Source organism: Bufo gargarizans, chromosome 2 (assembly GCF_014858855.1).
Source record: "Bufo gargarizans isolate SCDJY-AF-19 chromosome 2, ASM1485885v1, whole genome shotgun sequence".
Lineage (NCBI taxonomy): Eukaryota > Metazoa > Chordata > Amphibia > Anura > Bufonidae > Bufo > Bufo gargarizans.
In genome coordinates, this window is record NC_058081.1 from 541,587,146 (window position 1) to 541,611,750 (window position 24,605).

Below are 24,605 nucleotides of genomic sequence, written 5' to 3' on the forward strand. Positions count from 1 at the left end.
TAGCACAGGAATGTAAATGTTGCAGATATAGGCCAGTTTCACACAAGTATAATAATGCTGCCTTTGTGCACACATATTACGGCCACAAGTCCGGGCTCGACACCTGTAATATGTATGCAGGAATGTGCTAGCCTTGTCTAGCAGCACGACCACAGCTATAGGCCTTCTGCCTGCTCCTGTCTTACATGGTGGACGCTCCACTTTGTAGTCCTGTGAAATGTTCATTTCTAAAGGCACTAGTCAGCATATGAAGCTGCAGCCATTTACAGTGAGCTCGCTGGCTGGCAGAGCTAGGATAACAGCTGTACCCCGCTCCGTCCTCTGACATTCCCACTGGTGATGTCTTTAAAAATGCAATAGGGAAGATTGCAGAGACTCCACATGTGAGCAGCATTCTTATGAATTACAGTGCGAAAATGAATCATGTCACTTTGCTATTACCATCACAGGGTGCTGTCACACTCCACTTCTTGTCTCCTTGACAACGACTTTGTGCCACCTCCTGTCCATTGGCCATTTTGAATCCCGGTTGGCAGCGCACTAAAATCTGATCTCCAAAGTTCCATGTTTCCTGCTTCAGAGATATGTTAGCATTCTCGAGGGTTACAGGCCACAGGCAGCTGCTGCGGGCTTTAACATAGAGTCCAATGTCATTCCACCATTACACACAGTGAATGTACAGTTAATACAAAGATAACATGGTGCAAAGCAACAATAAACTGTGTAACCTCGTAAAGTTTCTGCCATCGTGGTCACAGATGAAGCAGGGCTGGATTTATTATGGAACTCTTTAGTGTTTCACTTTCTGTGCATCATGCTTAGTGCAAGCCATAATCCCATAATCACCAGGCCTGAAAGACAGGGGTGGATTGGCCATAGACCCTACAGGGAAGTTTCCCGGTGGGCCGATGCCCCAGGGGGCCACCCAAGTCCTCCTCTCTGCCGCTGACCTGATACATAATGAGCTCTGAACAGTAATTAACTCTGTGAGAATCAGGTACTCGTTTACCCAGCCACATGCCCTAAACTCAACTGCTGTGGCCAACATCTCACCTCCTAAGCCTCCATAGATAACTGGAGGAGGAAGATAGAAGATGGTAGCTATTGATGGCCATCATAGAGGACCAGCTTTGGGGCAGTATATTGTGCTACACTATGTTATTTGGTTCTGCTGAGATGGTATTTTGCACTATGGTATTATTGTTGATCCCATCTACTTGTGTTGACTCACCTTCTCTTAATTTGTACCTGACTACAACATGGGGCCATTTTTAGTTTTTTTTCTAGGGCCACTTTAAGTTCCCAGTCTACCCCTTCTGAAATGACCTTAAAAGCTATGGACATCTTTGGAGAAATTCTTTTTACATTTAACAAATTTATTTTTCAATGGTTTTTATAAAAAAATTCCACAGGTTTTTCTCTTCAGCTTTCAAGTACATTCTGCTTTTAGTAAATCCTGACAGCTCATACACAGCCATTATACCTAAATTCTTATCAAATTGGTTTATGAGCGTATAGGAAATTACAGATAGAGCTACAGATAGAGCCATCAGCACAGCTCTTTGATGGATTCAGTGTGAAGCAGAATGCAGTAGTCTGCAAATGCAATGAAACTGAAAGCTGTAGAGGAAAAACGGTTGTATTATTTTTTTTTATAAAGGCCTCATGCACACAGCCGTTGTTGTGTTCCATTCCGCAAAATGGGGTTCCGTTGTTCCGTGATCCGTTTCCCTTTTTGTTTCCAGACATAAAGGAATGTAAAAAAAAGTCTAAGACAGGTTTGCCATGCAAATGATAGGAATAAAACGGACGCGGATAACAATCTTGTGTGCCTCCGCGTTTTTTAGCGGTCCCTTTGACTTGAATGGGTCCGTGAACCTTTTTCCGTGGAAATAATAGGACAGGTTATATTTTTTTGACGGACTGGAACCACGGATCACGGACGCGGATGGCAAACGGTGCACTATCCGCATTTTAAACAGCTCCATAGAAATGAATGGGTCCGCACCTGAAACACTAAAATCGTCGGAACGGACGTGGAGGCAAACAACGGTCGTGTGCATGAGGCCAAAGGTGAATTAAAATTATTTTTAGCCCAAAAGAATTAAAAGGCAATTATACAAAAAAAACGATCCTTAAAGGTTTAAATAGTCTTTAATGACCAACTTCATATTTTTGTTTTTGCCTCTCTGCATTTTGGCAGCCATAACTTTTTTTTGTGTGACATGGCTGCATAAGGTCTTGTTTTTTTTTCTATTTTTGATAGTTAATTTTTAGCCTGTTGAATTAATACTTCAGGTTATTAGAGTAATTTGAATACCTAATGAGTGTCATTCTGTTTTTTTTTTTATGTAATACTTCTGGAAGAAAATGTGTTTTATACTATATTGCTTACTGGGGGGGAGGAGTTATTTATTATTTTGTTTGTCTATATTTTTTATACGCTCCTCAACATTGAAAATTCAGCACCAAGACAAAGTTATTCAAATCGAGAAAGTGTCACAGAAATCTGCAGATGGTCAAATTTTCAAGCACCTAGCTCCCATCTATGGCACGTAAGAAGGGCATAAAAGCCAGATTGAAAGCAAAGTTTTTTTTAGCCACATGAATGCTTAAAAATCGGATGTCATATGAGATGCCTGTTCAATGCCTCCTGTTTGTCAACGTGCCAGTTATCTCCACTTGTAGTAAAGGAAGTTCTGGTCAGGCGCAAAATCAGGGCTCTTTCACACCTGCGTTCTTTTCTTCCGGCATAGAGTTCCGTCGTCGGGGCTCTATGCCGGAAGAATCCTGATCAGGATTATCCCCATGCATTCTGAATGGAGTGAAATCCGTTCAGGATGCATCAGGATGTCTTCAGTTCCGTAACGGAACGTTTTTTGGCCGGAGAAAATACCGCAGCATGCTGCGCTTTTTGCTCCGGCCAAAAATCCTGAAGACTTGCCGCAAGGCCGGATCCGGAATTAATGCCCATTGAAAGGCATTGATCCGGATCCAGCCTTAAGCTAAACGTCGTTTCGGCGCATTGCCGGATCCGACGTTTAGCTTTTTCTGAATGGTTACCATGGCTGCCGGGATGCTAAAGTCCTGGCAGCTATGGTAAAGTGTAGTGGGGAGCGGGGGAGCAGCATACTTACCGTCCGTGCGGCTCCCGGGGCGCTCCAGAGTGACGTCAGGGCGCCCCACGCACATGGATGACGTGATCGCATGGCATGTCATCCATGCGCATGGGGCGCTCTGACGTCATTCTGGAGCGCCCCGGGAGCCGCGCGGACTGTAAGTATACCGCTCCCCCGCTCCCCACTACTACTATGGCAAACAGGACTTTAATAGCGTCCTGGCTGCCATAGTAACACTGAAAGCATTTTGAAGACGGATCCGTCTTCAAATGCTTTCAGTACACTTGCGTTTTTCCGGATCCGGCGTGTAATTCCGGCAAGTGGAGTACACGCCGGATCCAGACAACGCAAGTGTGAAAGAGGCCTCACTGGTTTAAGCAGGTCTCTGTAGGTGAATCTTCTTTATTTGCATAACAAACATATGTACATAGAACAACGTGTTTCGGGGCTCAAAGTGTCCCCTTTATCAGGTTAATAGGTAATCACTGAAGTTATCTCCACTTGTCACAAACTGAAAAGGCCAGAATCCTTGAAGTGAGGGACCTTGGTTTTCACTCTGCCAGACCACTATGCCCCTAGGCTGAGATGGCACTACATGACATTGGGCTACAAGCCAGACTGTAGCTACATGTGTTTCATTGACCTTATGCTATTACTTGCAAAGGCTATAATGGTGCACAGCAAGATGTCAATGGAGGCTGAAATGGACGCAATGAGTTCTGCTTTTGTCTTGGATACACCGATAGAGAGATTGGTCTGGAGACCCAGTGGGCAATGTTATGAAGATGCCTTTACAAGGAAACATCACACCGGTCCTACTCCCAGGATTGTGGTGTGGGGGGTATAATGTATGGTAGCCGGTAGAGATGAGTGAATTTCATATTTTGAAATTAGTTCAACTCTTCGTTTGGTGGTAAAAGGTGAATTGCGTTATGGATTCCGTTACCACGGATCATAACGCAATTCTATGACGGAATGCCTTTAGAGGCATTCCGTTATTCATTCCGTCATAATAGAAGTCTATGGGCTGCAAAACGGATCCGTCCCATTTCCGTTATGCAGTGAAGTTCCTGTAGTTTAAAAAATACTAAACTAATACTGACCTAGCCCCATTCCGCTGGCGTAGCTATAGGGGGGTGCAGAGGTAGCAGTCGCTACCAGGCCCAGGAGCCTGAGGGGGCCCAAAGACCCTTGTGCCACATAAGAAGGCATTAATGATGTGTCCATCATCGTATCAGGAATTGCTATATACAGAATTCAATGAAATGTGACCCTACATTTACAACAGATTAGTAAATGAATAGACATGTGATCAAGATGGTTTTCAATGCTGAGAGAAATTATTGAGCCATCACATAAAATTTCACTAGCAGGCAGAGACTTTGATACACTTGAAATGTATGTTTTTCTTTGAAATTTGCGTCCATTAAACAATATTCATGCGCCTGTGTGTGAAAATAATCTTTTTATGACAGCTTGCACCTTTAATAAGTCATATGTATATGATGGTATTAGAGGAAATAGCACCATCTGGTCACCTTCCCTTTGGTGATAAAAGTCATTTAACAGGCAGAGCATCTGGGTTTCCGCAATGCCCTCCTCTGCAACATGTGTGCCAGGGAGCCAGGATGATGTTTCTCTGTGATAAACGCTTTACTGGGCTTTCATTTTACAGTGTGGATCCCCTGGTATTAAAATGCCCCATCTTTTCTTATTGTATTCATATTATTAGTCATATTTCACAGTGAAGAGATGTATTGCTGCCTTCAGGATGTTAGCATTTCATTATAGAAGCAGTAGACTTGGTCATTGCTCGGTGTGAATTATTACTGTAAATAATTGTACAGAAGAGTGCTATGCAACTGTTTCACAAAAATACCTTATTTAGTTATTTAGAATTGTAATTCTTTAAAGCCTTTTCAAAGCATAAAGGAGGTTTAAAGGGGTTTTCTGAGATTTTTATACTGATGACCTATCCTGAGTATAGGTCATCAGCATCTGATCGATGGGAGTCCGACACCTGAAACCCCCGCTGATCAGCTCTTCGGGAAGGCATCGGTGCTTCTGTGAGCACCATAGCCTTCTCTAAGATTTTCCTAGGCCAAGTGATGACACGTTCATCTGTCACATGGCCTATGAGTGGCTCAGCCCCATTGAAATAAATAGGGCTGGGCTGCAATCGCAAGCACAGCCACAATACAATGTACGGCACTATGCTTGGTAAGCTATGCTGCTGCCTTCTGAAATAGCTGATCAGCGGGGGTCCGGGGTGTTGGACCCTCACCAATCAGAAAACCCTTCTAAAGGGGTTTTCCAGTATTTAGATAATGATGGCCTATCCTTGGGATATGATATCAGGTTGTTGGGGGTCTGACATCCACCACCATTGATCAGCTGTATTGAACAGCCGCTAGCGTGGGTACTGTAAAGTGACAGTACTGGAAGCACAAGGTTCCATCCACCATGTAGTGGTCATACTTGGGTACTGCAGCTTAGAAACTACTCTATAGTTTCCAGCACTAGTAGCTGCTCAAAACAGCTGATCGGTGGGGATGATAGGTGTCGGATAGATATCTGATGGATATTAATGAGGATCCTGAGCATAGACTATTAATATCTATGTTCCAGAAAACCACTCTAAGGCCGCGTTCACATTTCCGTTTTTCACTGATGTGTGCTGTCCGCATTTTCCACAGAATGCACACATACCCGTTGATTTAAATATGTATGTTCACATTTTGTTTTTTTCTTTTTGTAGTGTTGGTCGAGCACCATAGTGCTTGTGTGCTCGAATAGAACACTTCCCGATGCTCGGGTGCTCTACAGAGCACCCGAGCACAATAGAAGTCAATGGGAGAACCCTAGCATTAAACCAGACACCCCCTACTCTGAAGAGGAGAGGGTGTCGGGACTCTAGTACGGCTTAGGAGTCCCTGCTCTGACTCCATATATAGCTATGTCCATATATGGAGTCAGTGCTTGGGGACACCCAGTGTATTTCAATCTAATTCAGCCTGTATTTCTGAAAAGTTTCTGGGATTCGAAAACTCACAACCTTCTACATTACAGCCAAGAATCTTAACCACTACACTATAGAGCTGCATGGCCAGTTACTAAAAACAAATATGAGACTTCTGCTGTATAGGAATACTTACTACTTGTAACGCCGAACACCACGATGTGCCAAGCATAGCGATGCTCAAACCGAACTGGAATTGTCAGTGAATTACAGAAGACACATGGAATGGTACAAAATAAACACACTGACCAACCACGGATCCTTTACAGACATCTTCACGGATGAAACACGTACTTTTTTTTTTCATGGAAGTGTAACTGACATGGAAATGTGGACATGGCCTAAGGATTACTTCACACATATAGTTCATGATTTGTAGAGCATTTCTAATTTTCCTTTTGCCTTAACCCCTTAGTGAGCAGCCTGTGTCAGGACTTTTCCATCAATATATCCATATGAGCCATATGCTTGTATTTTGTAGGTTGTCATTTTGGGTTTTACATAACTTACTGACTAACTTTTATTAAAGGGGTTATCTAATATCAATAACAGCCCCCCCATGTGCCAGGTTCCTCACAGGGAATATACTTGTCCCCAGCTGCTGCTTCTCCCCGTGCACAGATGAAAACATCCAGTGTCGGCAGTGTCGGGGGGAGCAGACAATGGCAGGCGGGGACGGGGTCGAGCCTCCCTAGAAAAGGTGTATTTTTTTAATTTTTAGCTTGGAGATTTTTTTATTACATGAGATTTTTATCAACTTGTTTTTAACTATTTACTAGTATCACAAGGGGACTGTAACAGGCAATCTTTTGATAACTTTTATAATGTATTTTTGACACAAAAATATGGAGAAATACAGCTTCCATAAAAATCTGTAGCTTATTTCTGCAACTAGATAAAAATACATACACACAGACAACAGTTGCTGATTTTTACGGAAGCTGGATTTCTTCATATTTTTGTGTCAAGATTGGTACACCCAATCCAGGTATTATCTGTGCTTCCAGGAATTACCCACAAGTGAGCTGGACTTTATATTTTATAATACATTGTACAGCTTTGAATTCAGAGGATTGGCGCATAGCAAATGTGGTGTCAATATCCAAAAAGGGTCCAAAAACAGAGCCTGGAAACTATCGGCCGGTAAGTTTAACATCTGTCGTGGATAAACAGTTTGAAGGTTTTATAAGAGATGCTATCTTTGGGTGCCTCAATGAAAATATGCAAATAACACCATATTAGCATGGCTTCATGAGGGATCGGTCATGTCAAACTAATTTAATCAGTTTCTATGAGGCGATAAGTTCTAGAATTGACAACGGCGAATCAATGGATGTCGTGTATCTGGACTTCTCCAAAGCATTTGACACTGTACCACATGAAAGGTTAGAATATAAATGAGAATGCTCGGACTGGGAGAAAACGTCTGTATGTGGGTAAGTACCTGGCTCAATGATAGAAAACAGAGGGTGGTTATTAACGGTAAACACTCAGATTGGGTCACTGTCACTAGTGGAGTACCTCAGGGGTCAGTATTGGGCCCTATTCTCTTCAATATATTTATTAATGATCTTGTAGAAGGCTTGCACAGTCAAATATCAATTTTTGCAGATGACACTAAACTGTGTAACGTAATTGACACGGAAGAGGACAGTATACTACTACAGAGCGATCTGGATAGATTGGAGGCTTGGACAGATAAGTGGCAGATGAGATTTAACACTGACAAATTTAAAGTTATGCACATGGGAAGGAATAATGCAAGTCACCAGTACATACTAAATGGTAAAACACTCGGTAACACTGACATGGAAAAGGACCTAGGAATTTTAGTGAACAGCAAACTAAGCTGCAAAAACCAGTGTCAGGCAGCTGCTGCCAAGGCCAATAAGATAATAGGTTGCATCAAAAGGGGCATAGATGCCCGTGATAAGAACATAGTCCTACCACTTTACAAATCGCTAGTCAGACCACACATGGAGTACTGTGTACAGATCTGGGCTCCTGTGAACAAGGCAGACATAGCAGAGCTGGAGAGGGTTCAGAGGAGGGCATCTAAAGTAATAACTGGAATGGGGCAACTACAGTACCCTGAAAGATGATCAAAATTAGGGTTATTCATTTTAGAAAACACGTCTGAGGGGAGGTCTAATTACTATGTATAAATATATCAGGGGTTAGTACGGAGATCTGTCCCATCATCTATTTATCCCCAGGACTGTGACTGTGACCAGGGGACATCCTCTGCGTCTGGAGGAAAGAAGGTTTGTACTCAAACATAGAAGATTATTTACGGTAAGAGCAGTGAGACTATGGAACTCTCTGCCTGAGGAGGTGGTGATGGTGAGTACAATAAAGGAATTCAAGAGGGGCCTGGATGTATTTCTGGAGTGTAATAATATTACAGGTTATAGCTACTAGAGAGGGGTCGTTGATCCAGGGAGTTATTCTGATTGCCTGATTGAAGTCAGGAAGGTATTTTTTTCCCCTTGAGTGTGGAAAATTGGTTTCTACCTCACAGTTTATTTTTTGCCTTCCTCTGGATCAACTAACTTGCAGGATAACAGGCTGAACTGGATGGGCAGATGTCTTTTTTCGGCCTTATAAATGTTACGATGTTAGCTTATGCTATTTAAATGCATTATACTGTCAGTGTGGGACCTTCATTTACTCCCAGGCTGCTCTGTACAGATATTGTAACCTCAGAATTTTATTTGTAGGTGGTCGATGGGTGACAGAGAGAGGAAGTCCACTCTCCCTGTAACCACTTAGATGCTGTGGTTGGTATTGACCACAAGGGGTTAAACGGCTGGGATCAACGCTTCTGACAATCGCAACCATCAGAGCAGGGAGTGGTAAAAATGTGGTGGCCCAGCATAAGGCTCCTTAGAGACCACCATAAAAAGGTGTATGGTGGTCACTAAGGGTTTAAAGATAAGATCTGGCTGTGCTGTTATTTTGTCACAAACAATACAGCAAAAATGCCATGAAAAAAACAGCTTAAAAAGTTATCCAGCAGTTTTTCGGGCAGTGGGTTAACTGCAGCTCTGAATCCTTGATTGGAATCCTACCAAGAACAACAACTCAATGAACGTTGCATGTTCTCCTTATGTTTGTTAGGGGGTTCTACAATGTCCTCCCAAACTCCAAAAGCCTTCTGATAGTTTCCTATGAAATTGGCTCTAGAAGAGCATTTATATTGAAAGATCAACAGGGATCTTGTGAATGGTAGCCTCTATGGGGTGGTTTTGGCACTGCACAAATAACAGGAAATAAATGTACACAAATACATTATATGCAAATAGAGATTAATTAGCACAACCTAGCTCATGTCCCAATTTCCAAACATAGTGTTTTTAATTGAATTCATTCCCCAAGCACTGATCTTGTACTTATCAACTGTTAGCGATGTCTGTAAGGATCTATGATGTACCCCATATAAATGTCTAAACTACGAGCAAGCAAACAATACTTTGCTAGAGCCATGGCTCCAGAGATCAGTGCTTGGATTAATATTTCTAATAGACACTTAAGAAATTAGGACAGATCTACTGTTCTGCTAATTGAGCTCTATTTATATACTCGAGGAGAAGCACAGCTAGCATCCCGTTATAGTTTATAGAAATGGGATAGTCACAGAAACAATTATATGATAAGGAATCTGGAAATATGGATATTTGGTAATTTGTAATGTGGAATGGAAACCTTTTAAAGGGATGTGTCCATGGGATAAACTGACAACCTATGTCCACTAGACTAATGATACCAAATGTAGACATACGTGCAACGCAGCTCATCCCACATTCTCCATCGCATAAGCATTTGAGCCTCTTCTTTGGACAGACTTGATCCTTTGTACAAGCCTTCTGACATGTGTGACGCACAGGATTTTCCGTTCTTTCGGGACAGAGATCTGTAAAATCTAAAAAGTAACAAATGAATGAATGAAACAGTCAATCAATCAAATAATCAACAAATCAATTAACTCTAAATAATAACATGTACTTATGGTGCCATCAAAAAAAGAATGAACACCCCAGGAATCTTCATCCCTACAGCATGAGCTCAACAAAGTAGATGGGCGAACATACATATTTATATAGAGCACAATGTGTGCTAAAATTACAGAACTGGGCTGGCACAGTGAGGTTCACATGTGGTTGTGGGTTTCTATCCAGCGGCTCCAGACACATGTCAAACACATGTCCAAAATTAAATGTGACAGTGAAGGATTTCTGGCACTATATTGAAACACCATACTTCAGCACTAATAGAAAATCATCAGTTATGGATAGACTTAACCATTCTCTTAAAGGGGTTATCCAATAGTACAAATACCCTCCACAATGCCCAGACCCTGCTATAGACGATACTTACCCAGTCCCCGGCACCCACGTTCGCCCAGATCCCTGCAAGGCCATCGCTTTATCTTCCTGTCGTCGCCAGATGTTTTGATCCATGCGACAGGAAGATGCAGCGGTGGCCGTGCAGGGAACTGGAGGGACGCAGGTGTCGGGGACTGGGTAAGTATTGTCTATAGGAGGGGCCTGGGCATTGTGGGGGGTATTTTTACTATTGGATAACCCCTTTAACTCACAGATTGGGGGGGATGCTGACTGGTTGTTTAAAAGTTTCTATTAGCAAAGAGCAGTGCAGTGCCATTGGGAGATCAGAGTAGTGGGTACAATGGTATATCATATAAAGTTATTACAGTACATGTGCCTATATTCCTATAACTAGAAGGTAAGCGTAGCCACAATAAATTAGTTGCAGGAGGTTATAAAACTTAAGGCTGGCCCTAGTTGTTTCTGTATGGCTAGTGCCGTTCTGGCTATGCAATTCCATGTGGAATATTTGTGGAATATCACACGTGTCCATAATTTGATGATAGTCTCCTGTGAGCACTATAGTTTAAAATAATTCAGGGGTAATTGGCATCACCAGGTCTCGAGGTCTTTGGAGAACATACTTTTGAGAATTACAACCATGGCTGGTTTTGGAGGAGTGTGGTTTCGCAGGGGTAGGGATGTATATCTAAAATACATTTTCTCTGATATGTGTTTCAATGCTCCATGACTCGATGGCTTACTGTGGCTAGCCATTATTGTGGCTCTAACAGAGTAGCTAGCCGGACACCAATGATATAGAATGTACACTATATGATTTTAGTTTTAAAGAGAATGTGTCATCAGAAAAAAACCTATTGTTTAAATCACTTTTTTATGTTTAACATATTTTTAAAGAATTTTTGATGATATCTTTAATTTTACATGTCAATATCTATACGTAAATAAAAAGCATAAAATCCTGCAGTTTTCACACTGCCCACTAAGCCTAATAGTAGGTTCCACTTCTTGGTCTGTACAGATCACTTTACTGCAGTTACTTGCTTATCTGTCTTTCCTGCCTGTAATGATATCACCTCTATGAATAGATAAGACAGGGTCCACCACTGACAGTGGGTGATTGTCAGAGCTCATCTTGTCGCCTTGTACAATGACCTCTGCACAGGGAACAGATCATGTCTAGAACACTCTCCCATGGACGTAAATGAGGTCCCCTTCTGACCATTATGTTTATGGCCCATGTAGCTGCCATAAAGCAATTTTCTTAATGCTGTTAAGAACAACTCAGGCAAGATGGCCGCCCCCATAATCATGTTAAGGCAACAGAATAAATAAATCTGCAATTTGAAAATAAAAACAGATTACAAAAAAGAATATGTGTCGCCATTTAGTTTTAACTGGCAGATAAAATCTTGGGTGACACGTCCTATTAATGCAGCCGCTAGAGCTAGACGGCAGCAGTGCTCATTAAAATTGGTTTAATTCATTTTTTCTCAGTTTTGGTGCCAGTCGTATCTAGTGCATTTGGAAAGTCTTCAGACCATTTCACTTTTTCCCCATTTTGTTATGTTGCAGCCTTGTGCTATAATAAAAAAAAAGGTTTTCGCCCATCATTCTGCATTTAACCCTATAATGTGAAAATTAAAACAGAATGTTTGAAATATCTGATAATTTATTGAAGAGGAAAAACTAAAATTTTGCATTGACCTAAGTATTCAGACCCTTTATTCAGGACTTAGTTAAGCACCTTTGGCAGCGATCGCAGTCTCTGGTCTTTTTGGATATGATGCCACAAGGTTTGCACAACCGGATTTGGGGCTCTTCAGCCATTCTTCTCTGCATATCCTCTCAAGCTCTGTCAGGTCGGATTGGGACCATCAGTGGCCACTGTGCTTATAGGAACTTTCAATGCATTTTTGTACCCATCTCCAGATCTGTAACTCTACACAATCCTATCTTTCAGGTCTACAAGCAGTTGTTTCTGCCTCAATGCTTGGTTTTTGATCTGATACACATTGTCAGCTGTGAGATCTTATATAGACAGGCATGTGTCTTTCCAAATCATGTCCAATCAACTGAATTTACCACAGGTGGACTCCAATCAAGGTGCTGAAACATCTCAAAGAAAATTAGGAAGCCAGAGCTAAATTTCAAGTATCACAACAGACGGTCTGAGAAGATATGTCCATGCAAAATTTTAGTTTTCCTTTTAAATAAATTTGCAAAAAATGTAAAAAATCAGTTTTTACCTCATCATTATGGGGTATTGAGTGAATGAGGGGGACAAACGTGAAAAAAATCTGAAGACTTTATGAAAGAATTGTATAGGATTAAATTCTTGTACCGGCAAACTCATGGAAGGTCAAGGTCACATTTAATATAGCCTGAAAATATTCCCAGTCGTGGGTAGATATCTACATTCTTTATTTTCTCCATGAAGTTGCAGCAGTAAATGGCTTGTAGTATTGTATGGCTATCATCCAATGTGTAACCAGTAATCCACATCTAAAAACACAGATTGACATATCATGCTGCATCCTGTATAGCTGCAGAAAAGACTAATATATATTTTTCTTTGCCTGAAATAAACCCAGGTGTTCTGTTTGTGGCTGCAAATAGTCCCTTTTTAAATATCATATTGGGGTAACGTTCAGGTTTGAGTAGCCAAAAAATTTCTGCTCTCTCGAACACAAGTAATGTCATCAGGATTAGGGATGAGCAAATTTGATCTGAACTTCACTATATTATTTTCTGTTATAACATGGTTATTTTGGAAAATAATAGCATTTTTAAGACAGAATGCAAAACAATATATCCACTTGATCACGCTGCAGCAGCTTCTTGTATCTTCACTGAATAGGACCTGCCAAAGGACCTCCAATATGCGTTATGACGTCACCTCTTAGGAGAGCGCAGTGACGTCCTCACACATATCGCAGGTCCTGTTCAGTGAAGATAGAAGAAGCTGCTGCAGCGCGATCAAGTGAGTGAGGTGAGTTTTTTTTGGTCATATTGTTTTGTATTCTGTCTTAAGAATGCTATTATTTTCCGATATAACCATGTTATAACGGAAAATAATAAAAACATTCGAACACCAAACTTCAGTGAAAAAGTCCGGGTTCGGGTCCAGGTACCCAAACTCGCAAAGTTCGGTACGAACTATAACTTTGCAGTTTTGATTCGCTCATACCTAATCAGGATAACTTGGAAACAAATGTTTCTGATGCACAGTTCTCAAATATGTGCTATCTCAAGTTAACAACTTTTTCTAACCTTCTTCGACCCAGACCCAGTTGTCTGGCGTGGCAGGAAGCGAGTAACTATGCTTCCCCTCACATGTCCGGTGAGAGTGTTTTAAAAAAAGTAAAACCTGGAATAGCCCTAGGCTCGGACTGGCCCACAGGAGTGTAGGTGAATCCTCCGGTGGGCCCCTGAGCAAGGTGGGCCCCTAATCTCCTACCCCCTACACAAGTGGCACATTACACAGTAGACTTACTGCACTACATACATATATTCAATGTACAGCACCTCATCCAGCCTATGTTCATATAAAAAACTCCCCAGTTTATTATTGTAGACAGGATCAGAGCTGAGATGACCTCTAGGTATAGAGAAAAGCTACCAGTATCCTCTTCTCCCCAGGACCTACCTTCTCAAAGTCACTACAGGGACCCCCATATTCAGTGGCGTACTGCCAATATAGGCAGACCACGCCGTTGCTATGGGGCCCGTGGCACAGGGGGGCCCGGAGCGCATGGAAGCCTCCGCCCCCTACTCTGCACAAGACAGTGACAGTTTATTCATAGTTTGAGGCGGCGTTCTTGAACTTCTCCCTCTGGCTCCAACCCCACCCATTGTTCGGGCTGCGGCTCCCTCCCAGGCAAGGATCCTGCAGCGCAGCCAGGCACACATAGAGACTAGGGTGGCCACTGGCTTCACAGACCTCGCCGGCCACGCCCCCAAAACCGACAAACCACGCCCATCTCAGTGAAGCCACGCCCCTATTGCCTGCCGGGAAACGGGTGGAGGAGAGGTAAGAACTTGTGAAGGGGTCATGGGTGCCCTGGAGGGGTCGGGGGTGTGGAGCCAGCCAGTCCCCCCTTCACAGTAGTAGTTATTAACTCCTTTCAGCAGTACCCCATTCACAGTATTTATTAACCCTTTTCAGCAGTCCCCCGAGGGGTTAATAAATACTGTGAATGGGGAACTGCTGAAAGGGGTTGATAAATACTGTGAAGGGCCTTCACATAAACCCTTTTCAGCAGTCCCTCATTCACAGTATTTAACCCCTTTCAGTCCTCTCTTCACACTTCTTAATTTCCCCCTTTGAGCTGTTCCCAGGACCCACACAGTAGTTATTATTAACCCCTTTCAAAATTACCAGTGCCTGCCCTTCCCCCCTTTGAGCAATCCCTGACGGCCCACAGCACAGACCAGTGAGTACCTCAGCGCAGCTGCGCTCCTCAGAGTCTGTTCCTCCACCTCCTGCGTGGCTGCGCCTGCACAAACCAGAATTGACTGGCGCGATGCAGGCGCTGCCGGAAGTGCGACTGATGTCAGTGCGCTCTACGCCGTGACGTGAGTGATCCTTAAAGTGCCCCGTACTCGTCAAGTCTAGAGTCATCGATGACCACAAAAAAGGAGGACTTCTGGCCATCCGTCCTGGCCTTGTTCCGGACGGAGGACCAGGAGTTTAAAAAACGGACGTCTGGTCACCCTAATAGAGGAGTGCACCGGCGTGGCAGAGTTATCCTCTGCGCTCACGTGCTGCCCGCCATCTGGTGCCCGCCCTCAAGACAGTCATCAGCCAGTGAGTGCCCTACACCCCTGGCCCATACTGAAAGACCGGTCAGTGAACACAGAAGTGTGCCACAGTAAGAGGACAGTAGCAGACTTAATATAAAGCTCATATATGGTATTGGTTGGATATGGGTATTCTTGATAGGGGGAGGGCAGCAGCAAGCAGTGGGGTTTGGGGGGAAGGGGGCCCTGTAGGATCATGGAGGACTCAGGAGGACAGTGTGCTTTCCTCCTACTCCTCCCCCCCTCACTCCCCGGGGAGAAGAGGGGGGGAAGCACACTGTCCTCCTGAGTCCTCTATGATCCTACAGGGCCCACCCAGCACATCAGTCACCTTGCAGAGGCGGGGGAGAATATGATTGGTGGCTATGTGCACACTTAGCATCAGCAGCAATGAGTTAAAGGGGTTATCCAACCCATATAATGCCCCAAAATGCCCGGGGCCAGGCACCTTACTCACCTCATTCCCCAGCACCCGCATTGCTCCTGATGCCCACACAGCCGCCACTGCCTCCCTCACGTCACGCAGATTAATACATCCAGCGACATAGGGTGGAGCAGCCAATAGCAGGCCACAATGGGAACGAGCCTCCTAGCATTGCGGGTGACGCTAGGGAGGCTCATTTCCGATGCAGCCTGCTATTGTCTGCACCCCCCCATTAGGCATAAGTATTAACTGTAAGTGGTGCCTGGGTGTTTTGGGGGGCATAATAGGGGTTAGATAGCCCCTTTAACCCTTAGGATACCAGAGGTTTTTTCATTTTTTCATTTTATTTTTCCTTCCCTATCTTCCTTGAACCATAACTTTTTTATTTTTCCATTCACATAGATGTCTGAGGGCTTTTTGTGGGAGAAATTGTACTTTAATATGGCATACAATGTAGTGTGAAACTGGCAAAAAAAATTCAAATGGGGTGGAATTTGAAGGGAAAAAAACACAATTTTTTTTACCTTTTTATGGGTTTTGTTCCTACGGCATTCCCTTTGTGGCAAAACTGACCTGTGCCCTTCATTCTCTGGGTCAGTACGATTACAATGATACCACAAATGTATAGGTTTTTTATGTCTAAATAGTGTAAAAATACATTAACACTTTGATTAAGTTAGTGGGTGGGGTGGGGGGCCCAATTCAGACTCTTGCTATGGGGCCCAATTATTTCTGTGTACGCCCCTGCCCATATTCAATCTTCTTGCTGGTGTGTAACCAGGAAATATTTGAATGTATCCGTACGGTGGACCACCAAAATAAATTTTACTGATGGGCCCAAGGCACCCCAGTCCGACACTGAATAGCCCTTTAACATCCATTTCAATACTGTACATTTCGTTAGAAAAATACATTTTATAAGTGAAGAAAAGACACTTTTCTCAAGTGTTGGTTTTCATTACATGAAAGCATTTGCCAAATCATCAAAATCCAGCAACTCCACGGAGTAAGGCCTCATGCACTCGGCCGTTGCCTGGCCGTTCCGTGCACTGGGGACTGCAATTTGTGGTTCCCAATGCATGAGCAACATCTGTGCAGATTCTGCAGATGGATCCAGACCCATTCAAGTTGCAAGCAGCGTTTTTCTGTCCGCGATGTAAGTCAATGGGGACTGATCAGTTTTCTCTGACACAATAGAAAACGTCATTGCTATATAATACAACCGGATCCGTTCATAACGGATGCAGGCGGTTGTATTATCATGACGGAAGCGTTTTTGCTGATCCATGACGCAAGTGTGAAAGTAGCCTTACTTGTTACTCCTCTGCTGGCGTGAAGGCATTTTAATTCCTTACTCTACAAGTACTAATATACTTTTTCAGGGAAAAAAAATCTCTGTCTTTCTGCTATTTGTGTCATACTAATAGTTCTCACTAGATGTCAATGGGATCTTTAAACAAGCTTTCATTTTCCATGGTAAGCATCGTGCAAGTCCAGGATTACATTGCTATAGTATATAATACTCGACTGAAAGGACATGTGACTACTGAATGTATTAGTAACCAAAGATACCAGCAGTGGGCTGCAAAACTGTTACTGCTCATCAACACAGCTGGCGGCACCATACATTATTAGAATATTTCACCTAGCAACAGAGCGCTCGCTAAAAGTTGCAATAATGAACTCACATTAACGTCTCCTACACTGCAGAACAATTAGAACAAGTGTATCTACCATAGATATGGTGCAGTGTAAAGCTGAATTACTTACTGCATGCCTCAAGATTAGGGAAGTAGACTAGTGAGGAGTTATATCACCTCCTATATTCTGCTATTGTCGAGGACAGTTTAACATCCACTACTTCATCCATTGTCTAGACAGGCATGTCCAAACTGCGGCCCTCCAGCTGTTGCAAAACTACAACTCCCAGCATGCCTGGATAGCTTACAGCTATTATGGCATGCTGGGAGTTGTAGTTTTGCAACAGCTGGAGGGCCGCAGTTTGGACATGCCTGGTCTAGAACAATGAGCAGCTACCAAAAGCCTTTCTTGCTCTGGAGGACCCAGCATGCTCATCTTGTACATGGGCAGCCATTTCTCCTGTGGTGGCTCTCCAAAAAAAATGAATAGTTGCTGCTGTTTTTCTTTACCTATCATAGTTATTCTATGTAGTTTCCAGCAGAGACAACCCATTTAAGAAGCAGTCCTCCTAAATCCACAAATAGAAGGTATTGGACAGTCTCAATTTCTATCCTGCTGTTCTAAATGTAATTCAAGTATCCACAAGATATTGAAAAACATCAGAATAACACATCTACCTACTTCTGAGAAGGTATGGGAATGGAGGATGTAGTATGCGTTAACAAACCCAACGTCTGTGATAGAACTTGTCATATTTGCTGTTACCCAACTTTCCCAGAAAAAAAAAAAAAACATATAAGAGAGGGAACAGCAAGACAACAGACAACCCCCAAAAAGAGAAGAATGAGGCAGTACCTGCAACCTAATTAGGTTGCACAGGTAGTCCTGCTCCTTCAGGATGGCCATATGTGTCATCATAAGAGAGTTTGCTATATCTCCCAATACAGTCTCAAGAACATGAGGAGAACTGCGATGGCGCTACAAAATCTCCTCTAGCAGACTACTGGTCTGCATGTTTCTGATTAAACTGTCAGAAACAGACTCCATGAGAGTGGCATGATAGCCCAACGTCCTGTTGTTGAACTTGTGTTCACAGTCCAGCACCATGCAGTTCTATTGGCGTGTACTAGAGAACACCAGAAATTGCAGATCTGCTATTGGCAAATGAGAGCAGATTTACACTGAGCACATGTGACAGGCGTTAAGTAATCTGGAGACACCATGATGAACAACATCATCTAGCATGAATGGTTTGGTCAATGATGGTCTGGTGAGGCATGACCTTGGAGGATCCTAACAACTTTCATGTAATAGCCAACGGTACACTGACTACAGTTACACCCACCTTTTTCACTTTCCCAAAGGGTAAACACCCCATATGTGCTCTAAAAATGATGTATGGGTGCACAGCAGGCTTCAGAGTGGAAGGAGCACCATATGGCTTTATGAGAGCTGATTTGGTATGGTAATTGGTAGCTATATGAAGACACCCTCAGGTGGCCCTACAGTGGAAACTTCCAAAAAGTGACTCCATCTTGCAAACTATACCCCTCAAGGAATATTTCAAGGTGTGTAGCGGGCACTTTGACCTCAAAGTTGTTTCCTAGAATTAAAAAACACTTGGCAGTGAAAATGAAAAAAATAAAACATTTTCACAAAAAAGTTGTTTACACCCACATTTTTCACTTTCCCAATGAGTCACAGGACAAAATGCACACAACATTTTGTTCCCTATTTCCCCCCGAATACGGCAACACCCCATATGTGCTAAAAAAAATTATGTATGGGTGCACAGCAGGGCTTCAGAGTGGAAGGAGCACCATATGTGTTTAGGAGAGCGGATTTAGCTGGAATGGTGATTGGGAGCTATGTTGCATATGAAGACACCCGGAGGTGGCCCTAAAGTGACCCCATTTTGGAAACTACACCCCTTAAGGAATCTTTCAAGGTGTGTAGTGAGCACTTTGACCTCAAAGGTGTTTCCTAGAATTAGGAAACACTTGGCAGTGAAAATGAAAAATTGCATTTTTTTCATTAAAAAGTTGCTTCACACCCACATTTTTCAATTTCCCAAAGGGTAACAGGACAAAATGCACCCCACATTTTTTTTCCCTAATTTCCCCGCGAATGTGGAAACACCCCATATGTGCTTAAAAAATCATGTATGGGCGCACAGCAGGGCTCTAGAGTCAAACAGCAAAATATGGATTTTGCTGACCTGAATTGGCAGACATTAGTTTTAGGTGCCATGTCGTATTTAAAAAAGACTCCTGAGGTCCCCAGAAAACCACAATAAGTGACTCTATTTTGGAAAGAGCACCACCGTACGAACATCTTAAGTGGTAGAAAGGGTACTTTTCAGCAAACAGGTGTCTCACAGAAGGCAGAAACCCTTGTTAAAATATTTCAAAGCACACATTTGGGAAAATGAAAAATTACTAGCAGACCCCAATTTTTCACTTTCACAAGAGGTCAAAGGAGAAAATGCACACTGGTATGTGTTCCCCATTTTCTCCTCATTCAGGAAACACCCCATGTGTCCTTGTAGTCTGCTGTATGGGCGCACAGCAGGCAAACAGCAAAATATGGATTTTGCTTGCAGGCCTGAATTGGTAGACATGGATTTTAGGTGCCATGTCGCATGTTAAAAAATTCCTGAGGTCTACAGAAATTAAAAACCCCAAGAAGTGACCCCATTTTGGAAAAAGCACCCCCTTACAAACATTTTAAGGCATGGAAAGGGCACTTTTGACCTAACAGGTGTTTCACAGAAATGAATATGTAATGGTTGGTGAAAAGTGGATCTGTAAGCTATGTGGACTAAATCAGAGATATAAGGTGGTAAAACTACAGGGTACATCATGGATGAAATTAAATTAAGGCCCCTTTCACATGAGCAAGTTTTCCGCACGGTTGCAATGCGTGAAGTGAACGCATAGCACCCGCACTGAATCCTGACCCATTCATTTCAATGGGTCTGTGTACATGAATGTTTTTTTCATGCATCAGTTCTGCGTTGCGGGAAAAACACAGCATGTTCTATATTCTGCGTTTTTCACGCAGCCCTGGCCCTATAGAAGTGAATAGGGCTTAAGTGAAAAACGCATTGTATCCGCAAGCAAGTGCGGATGCAATGCGTTTTTCACTGATAGTTGCTAAGAGATGTTATTTGTAAACCTTTCGTTTTTTATCACACGTGTGAAAAACGCATCAAAACGCATTGCACCAGCGTGGAAAAAACTGAACAACTGAATGCAATCACAGACAAAACTGACTGAACTTGCTTGCAAAAATGGCGCGAGTTTCCCTGAACGCATCCGGACCTAATCCTTCACGATTGTGTGAAAGAGGCCCAATACTCCATGGATGAGTGGTAGATTTTAAAACACTCCTGCATGCACAGGCCTGTTTTTTCAGGGCAGGTTTCGCAGTGGTAAATGGTGTCTTCCCCTTTTGGAACACACCCTGCATCTTTTTTGCGTCCTTCCCTTCCTTGCTGTCTGGGGGATTTAACCTGGAAAATGTTGCCCTGGTACAACACGGCACCATGACTTCCTGAAGTACTGGGACCCTCCCCTGCCTGGCTTTGAAAAATTAGGGCCTTGATAACCACCTCTTGGAACTGAAGGAAAGTTCCTGTGTGGTCTGTAGATAGAAATAGCATGTACGCATTGCATATTGCCATCTATACAATGTGTATGGACAGCTTTTTGTACCACACGTTCGTTTTTTGTGTGCCACTGTTGGGCTTCAGAAGTTGATCTGAAAGATCCACCCCTCCGATGTGGCTGTTGTAGTCAAGAATACAAACTGGTTTGGGGGTAGTGGTTGTGGTGTTTTGGTACCTTGTACAGGAGCAAGGAAGCTGGTGTTAGTGTGAATGGTGGTCAGTACAAGGACTTCCCTCTTGTCCTTGTACTTAACCACCAGCATGTTCTCATGGAGGAGAACCCTACCTTAACCCATTCTCAGTGGATGCCCTACCAGGGATCTAGGGTGAGCTATCTGATTTTTGCGCACTGTGACACAAGCCACACTACCTCTGGGAGTTAGGGACATGAATAGGGGTATGCTGGTTTAATAGCTATCCACTTAGGGGTGGTAACCCTTATCCAGCAGTGGGTACAGTAAGTCCCACACAATCTTCCCACTAACTCCTAGGATGGGGGGGCGGGGCATTCTGGGGGTTCTAACCGGGAATCTTTCCCTTCGTAAATGTGGAATTTGTGGGTGTACCTGGAGCTACTCTCACAAAGTTTGTATATCTTTGTGCCATACCTTGCCCGTTTTCTAGGCAGGTACTGGCGAAATCTAATCCTCCCTTTGAAAAATAATAGGGACTCATCTACACAGACATGTTTATCTAGGTTGTACATGTCATCTCAGCAAACCTGGTGTTAAAGTGGTCAATGGCAAGCCTGACCTTAAACAGACAGTCAAATGTCGGGTCATTTTGGGGTGGGCACTGTGCATTGTTGTTGTAGTGTAGAAATTTCCGAATTGACTCAAATCATTTCCGGGTCATGGTCTTACTGTAAATTTGAATCTGGTAGAAAATGTCCAAACTTCAATATTGTCTAACGTTTGGCTTCTTTACAACGCCCATATGCAGCACGAGTCCCCATGCTCTGCTGCACTTACAGGGGTCCAACCTAGGGGTCTAGCGTATGCCGATGTAGGGTTCTGATCAATGATTGTTGGGCGTATAAATTGGTTTGGGCCACTATTAAATTCACAAAATCTTCATAGAAGAAGATTTTGAAAAAATCTAGTTCAGTGAAGCCAGCACAGTCTATCTGTATTCCAGAGCTGCCCACAAAATCTGGAATTTGGGGCTGATAATCGTCAGGGGATGGGGTCCATATGAGCTCACTATGGGGGGCTGTCTCAGCTGTTGTTCTGGGGCGCTTTCTAGAGGGTCCCTCATCAGTGGATGATGATGATAATGATGAGGGGATAGAGGAGTAGAGGAAAGTGGCATCCTCTTCTCCCTCACTGGCAGACTCAGTATCAGAGGCAAGGATGGCGTATGCCTCTTCAGCTGGGTACACTAGTTGGGATGGACATGCTATTTTTATTTTATTGGGGTGTGACGTGCGAAATGTGTAAACCTATATTTAGTGTGAGGGGTGTGTATGTTGTGTTTTCACACGTGAAGGGGCTTGTAATAAATTTGAAATATAGAGAAAAGGAGTAGAGAAAAAAGTAAAAAAAAAAATTGCAGGATGCACGCACGCACAAGGATGTTGCGTGCGTGCAAAAATCTACACTAACACTACCTGAGACAGTACAGCACCGAGGCCTACTTCGGAGGCATCGGTCTATACTACAAACTCCCTCCCTCACCAAAACCGGAGACCCGCACAGGGCCGACTTCAAAGAGGAGAAAGCCTTGTTCGTCCGATCATCCCAGCGAACCATCATTGACTTGTGTCCCTTCAAGAATCTTGTCAGGGACACGGCTAGAGTAGCAAAGTGGGGAACAAACCTCATGAAATAGCCCACGATTCCCAGGAATTACTTTATTTGCCTAGTGGTGACAGGTCGGGGCCAATTCCGCATCGCCTCTATTTTGTTTACTTGGGGTTCGATGACTCCACGTCCAATGACTTACCCCAGGTACTTAGTCTCTTCTAACCCTATTGCACATTTTTTGGGGTCCACTACAGCCTGCACTTTGGGTAGGTGACTTTCCCAGTCGGTACTGTGGATGACAATATCATCCAGATAAGCCGAAGTGTACCGACGATGTGGACGAAGCACAATGTCCGATAGTCGCTGAAAACTGGCAGAGGCACCATGCAGACCAAAGGGTAAGACCTTATATTGATACAGCCCCTCAGGCGTGATGGAGGCAGTTTTGTCTTTGGTAGCCTCCATTAAGGGCATCTGCCAGTACCCTTCTGTGAGGTCCAAATCAGAAAAATAACCGGATTGTGCTAACCTCTCGATGAGCTCATCCACCCGGGGCATGGGATACGCATCGAATTTGGAAACTTCATTAAGTTTTCAAAAGTCATTACAAAACTGCATTGTGCTTGGGTATCAATACTTTAGGACTGGCCTACTCACTTTTTGACTTCTCAATGACCTCTGGCTGCAACATTAGCTACACCTCCTCAGATATGGCTTGTCGCTGAGCCTCGGGTACCCAGCATGTTTTTAATCAGACTTTTGCCTGAGGCTCAGTGAAAATTTCATGCTGGATTATGGAAGTGCGTCCAGGGAGGTCCGAGAACACATTCGTGTTTCGACTAACAAACTCCCTGGCCTCCTGAGTCTGTTTAGAGGAGAGGGTGTCAGCAATTTTTACTGTAGCAGCCACCTCTCTTGCATCAGACAGGGGCCGGTACCATTTCTCCTAGAAAACCTGGCTGCGGGCTGTCTTCTGTACAGGTTTCCCTATCTTTCCACTGTTTGAGTAAATTCACATGGTAAACCTTCTCCGGCTTTCGCCGCCCTGGCTGGTGTACCTTGTAGTTTACATCTCCAATTTTCTCGAGTACCTCGTAGGGCCCCTGCCACCTAGCCAGGAACTAACTGTCCGCGGTCAGCACCAGAACCAAAACCCGATCACCCGAGTTAAAGATCGGGACCCAAGCCTGCCGATTATATACCCGACTCTGGGCTCGCTGAGCTGCCTCTATATACTCCTTAACAAGAGGCAACACTGTCTCTATCCGATCTTGCATCTGGGTATCGTACTCAATTACACTTTTATGTGGAGTGGGTTGTTGTTCCCACACCTCTTGGCCACGTCCAAGAGACCGTGAGAGTGTCTACAATATAGCAGTTCAAAGGGCGAGAACCCAGTAGAGGCCTTTCGCACTGCGAACATGAAATAGGGCAGAAGGAGGTCCCAGTCCTTCCCATCTTTAGCCACCACCCTTTTCAACATTTTTTTTTATGTTTGGTTAAACCTTTCTACCAGACCGTCCGTTTGCAGATGGCAAACGGAAGTCCGTAGCTTTTTTATGTGCATATAAATTAAACAAACAAAAAACATGGATCTAATAGGATACCCATAAAAATATATCTTTAACCCCTTAGTGACCACCCATACATGTTTTTATGGCGGTCACTAAGGGGCCTTAGGCTGGGCCGCCGCGTTTTTACGGCGGCCCGGTCTAAGCGCTGCACGGCTCCCCCGTGCAGCGGGGAGCACGGACCCAGCTCTCACATGAGAGCCGGGGCCCTGCTCTAATAGCCTGGACCGGCAGGAGTGCCGATCCAGGCTGTTTAACCCTTTACAT

General features: G+C 43.6%; 1 protein-coding gene across 3 annotated transcripts in view; it reads right to left on the reverse strand.

The window, feature by feature from the left end:
- Positions 1–24,605, reverse strand: part of LOC122928572 (beta-2-glycoprotein 1-like) — a 95,188-nt gene that overhangs the window by 16,877 nt on the left and 53,706 nt on the right. For 2 of the 3 annotated variants that reach the window (XM_044281544.1, XM_044281545.1), the window contains exons 2-3: positions 9,920–10,060; positions 442–630 (exon numbers count right to left, since the gene is read on the reverse strand). In XM_044281544.1, coding sequence (XP_044137479.1) covers positions 442–630; positions 9,920–10,060 — 330 coding nt within the window. The remainder of the gene's footprint in view (positions 1–441; positions 631–9,919; positions 10,061–24,605) is intronic. The other variant, XM_044281546.1, reaches the window with a different exon arrangement.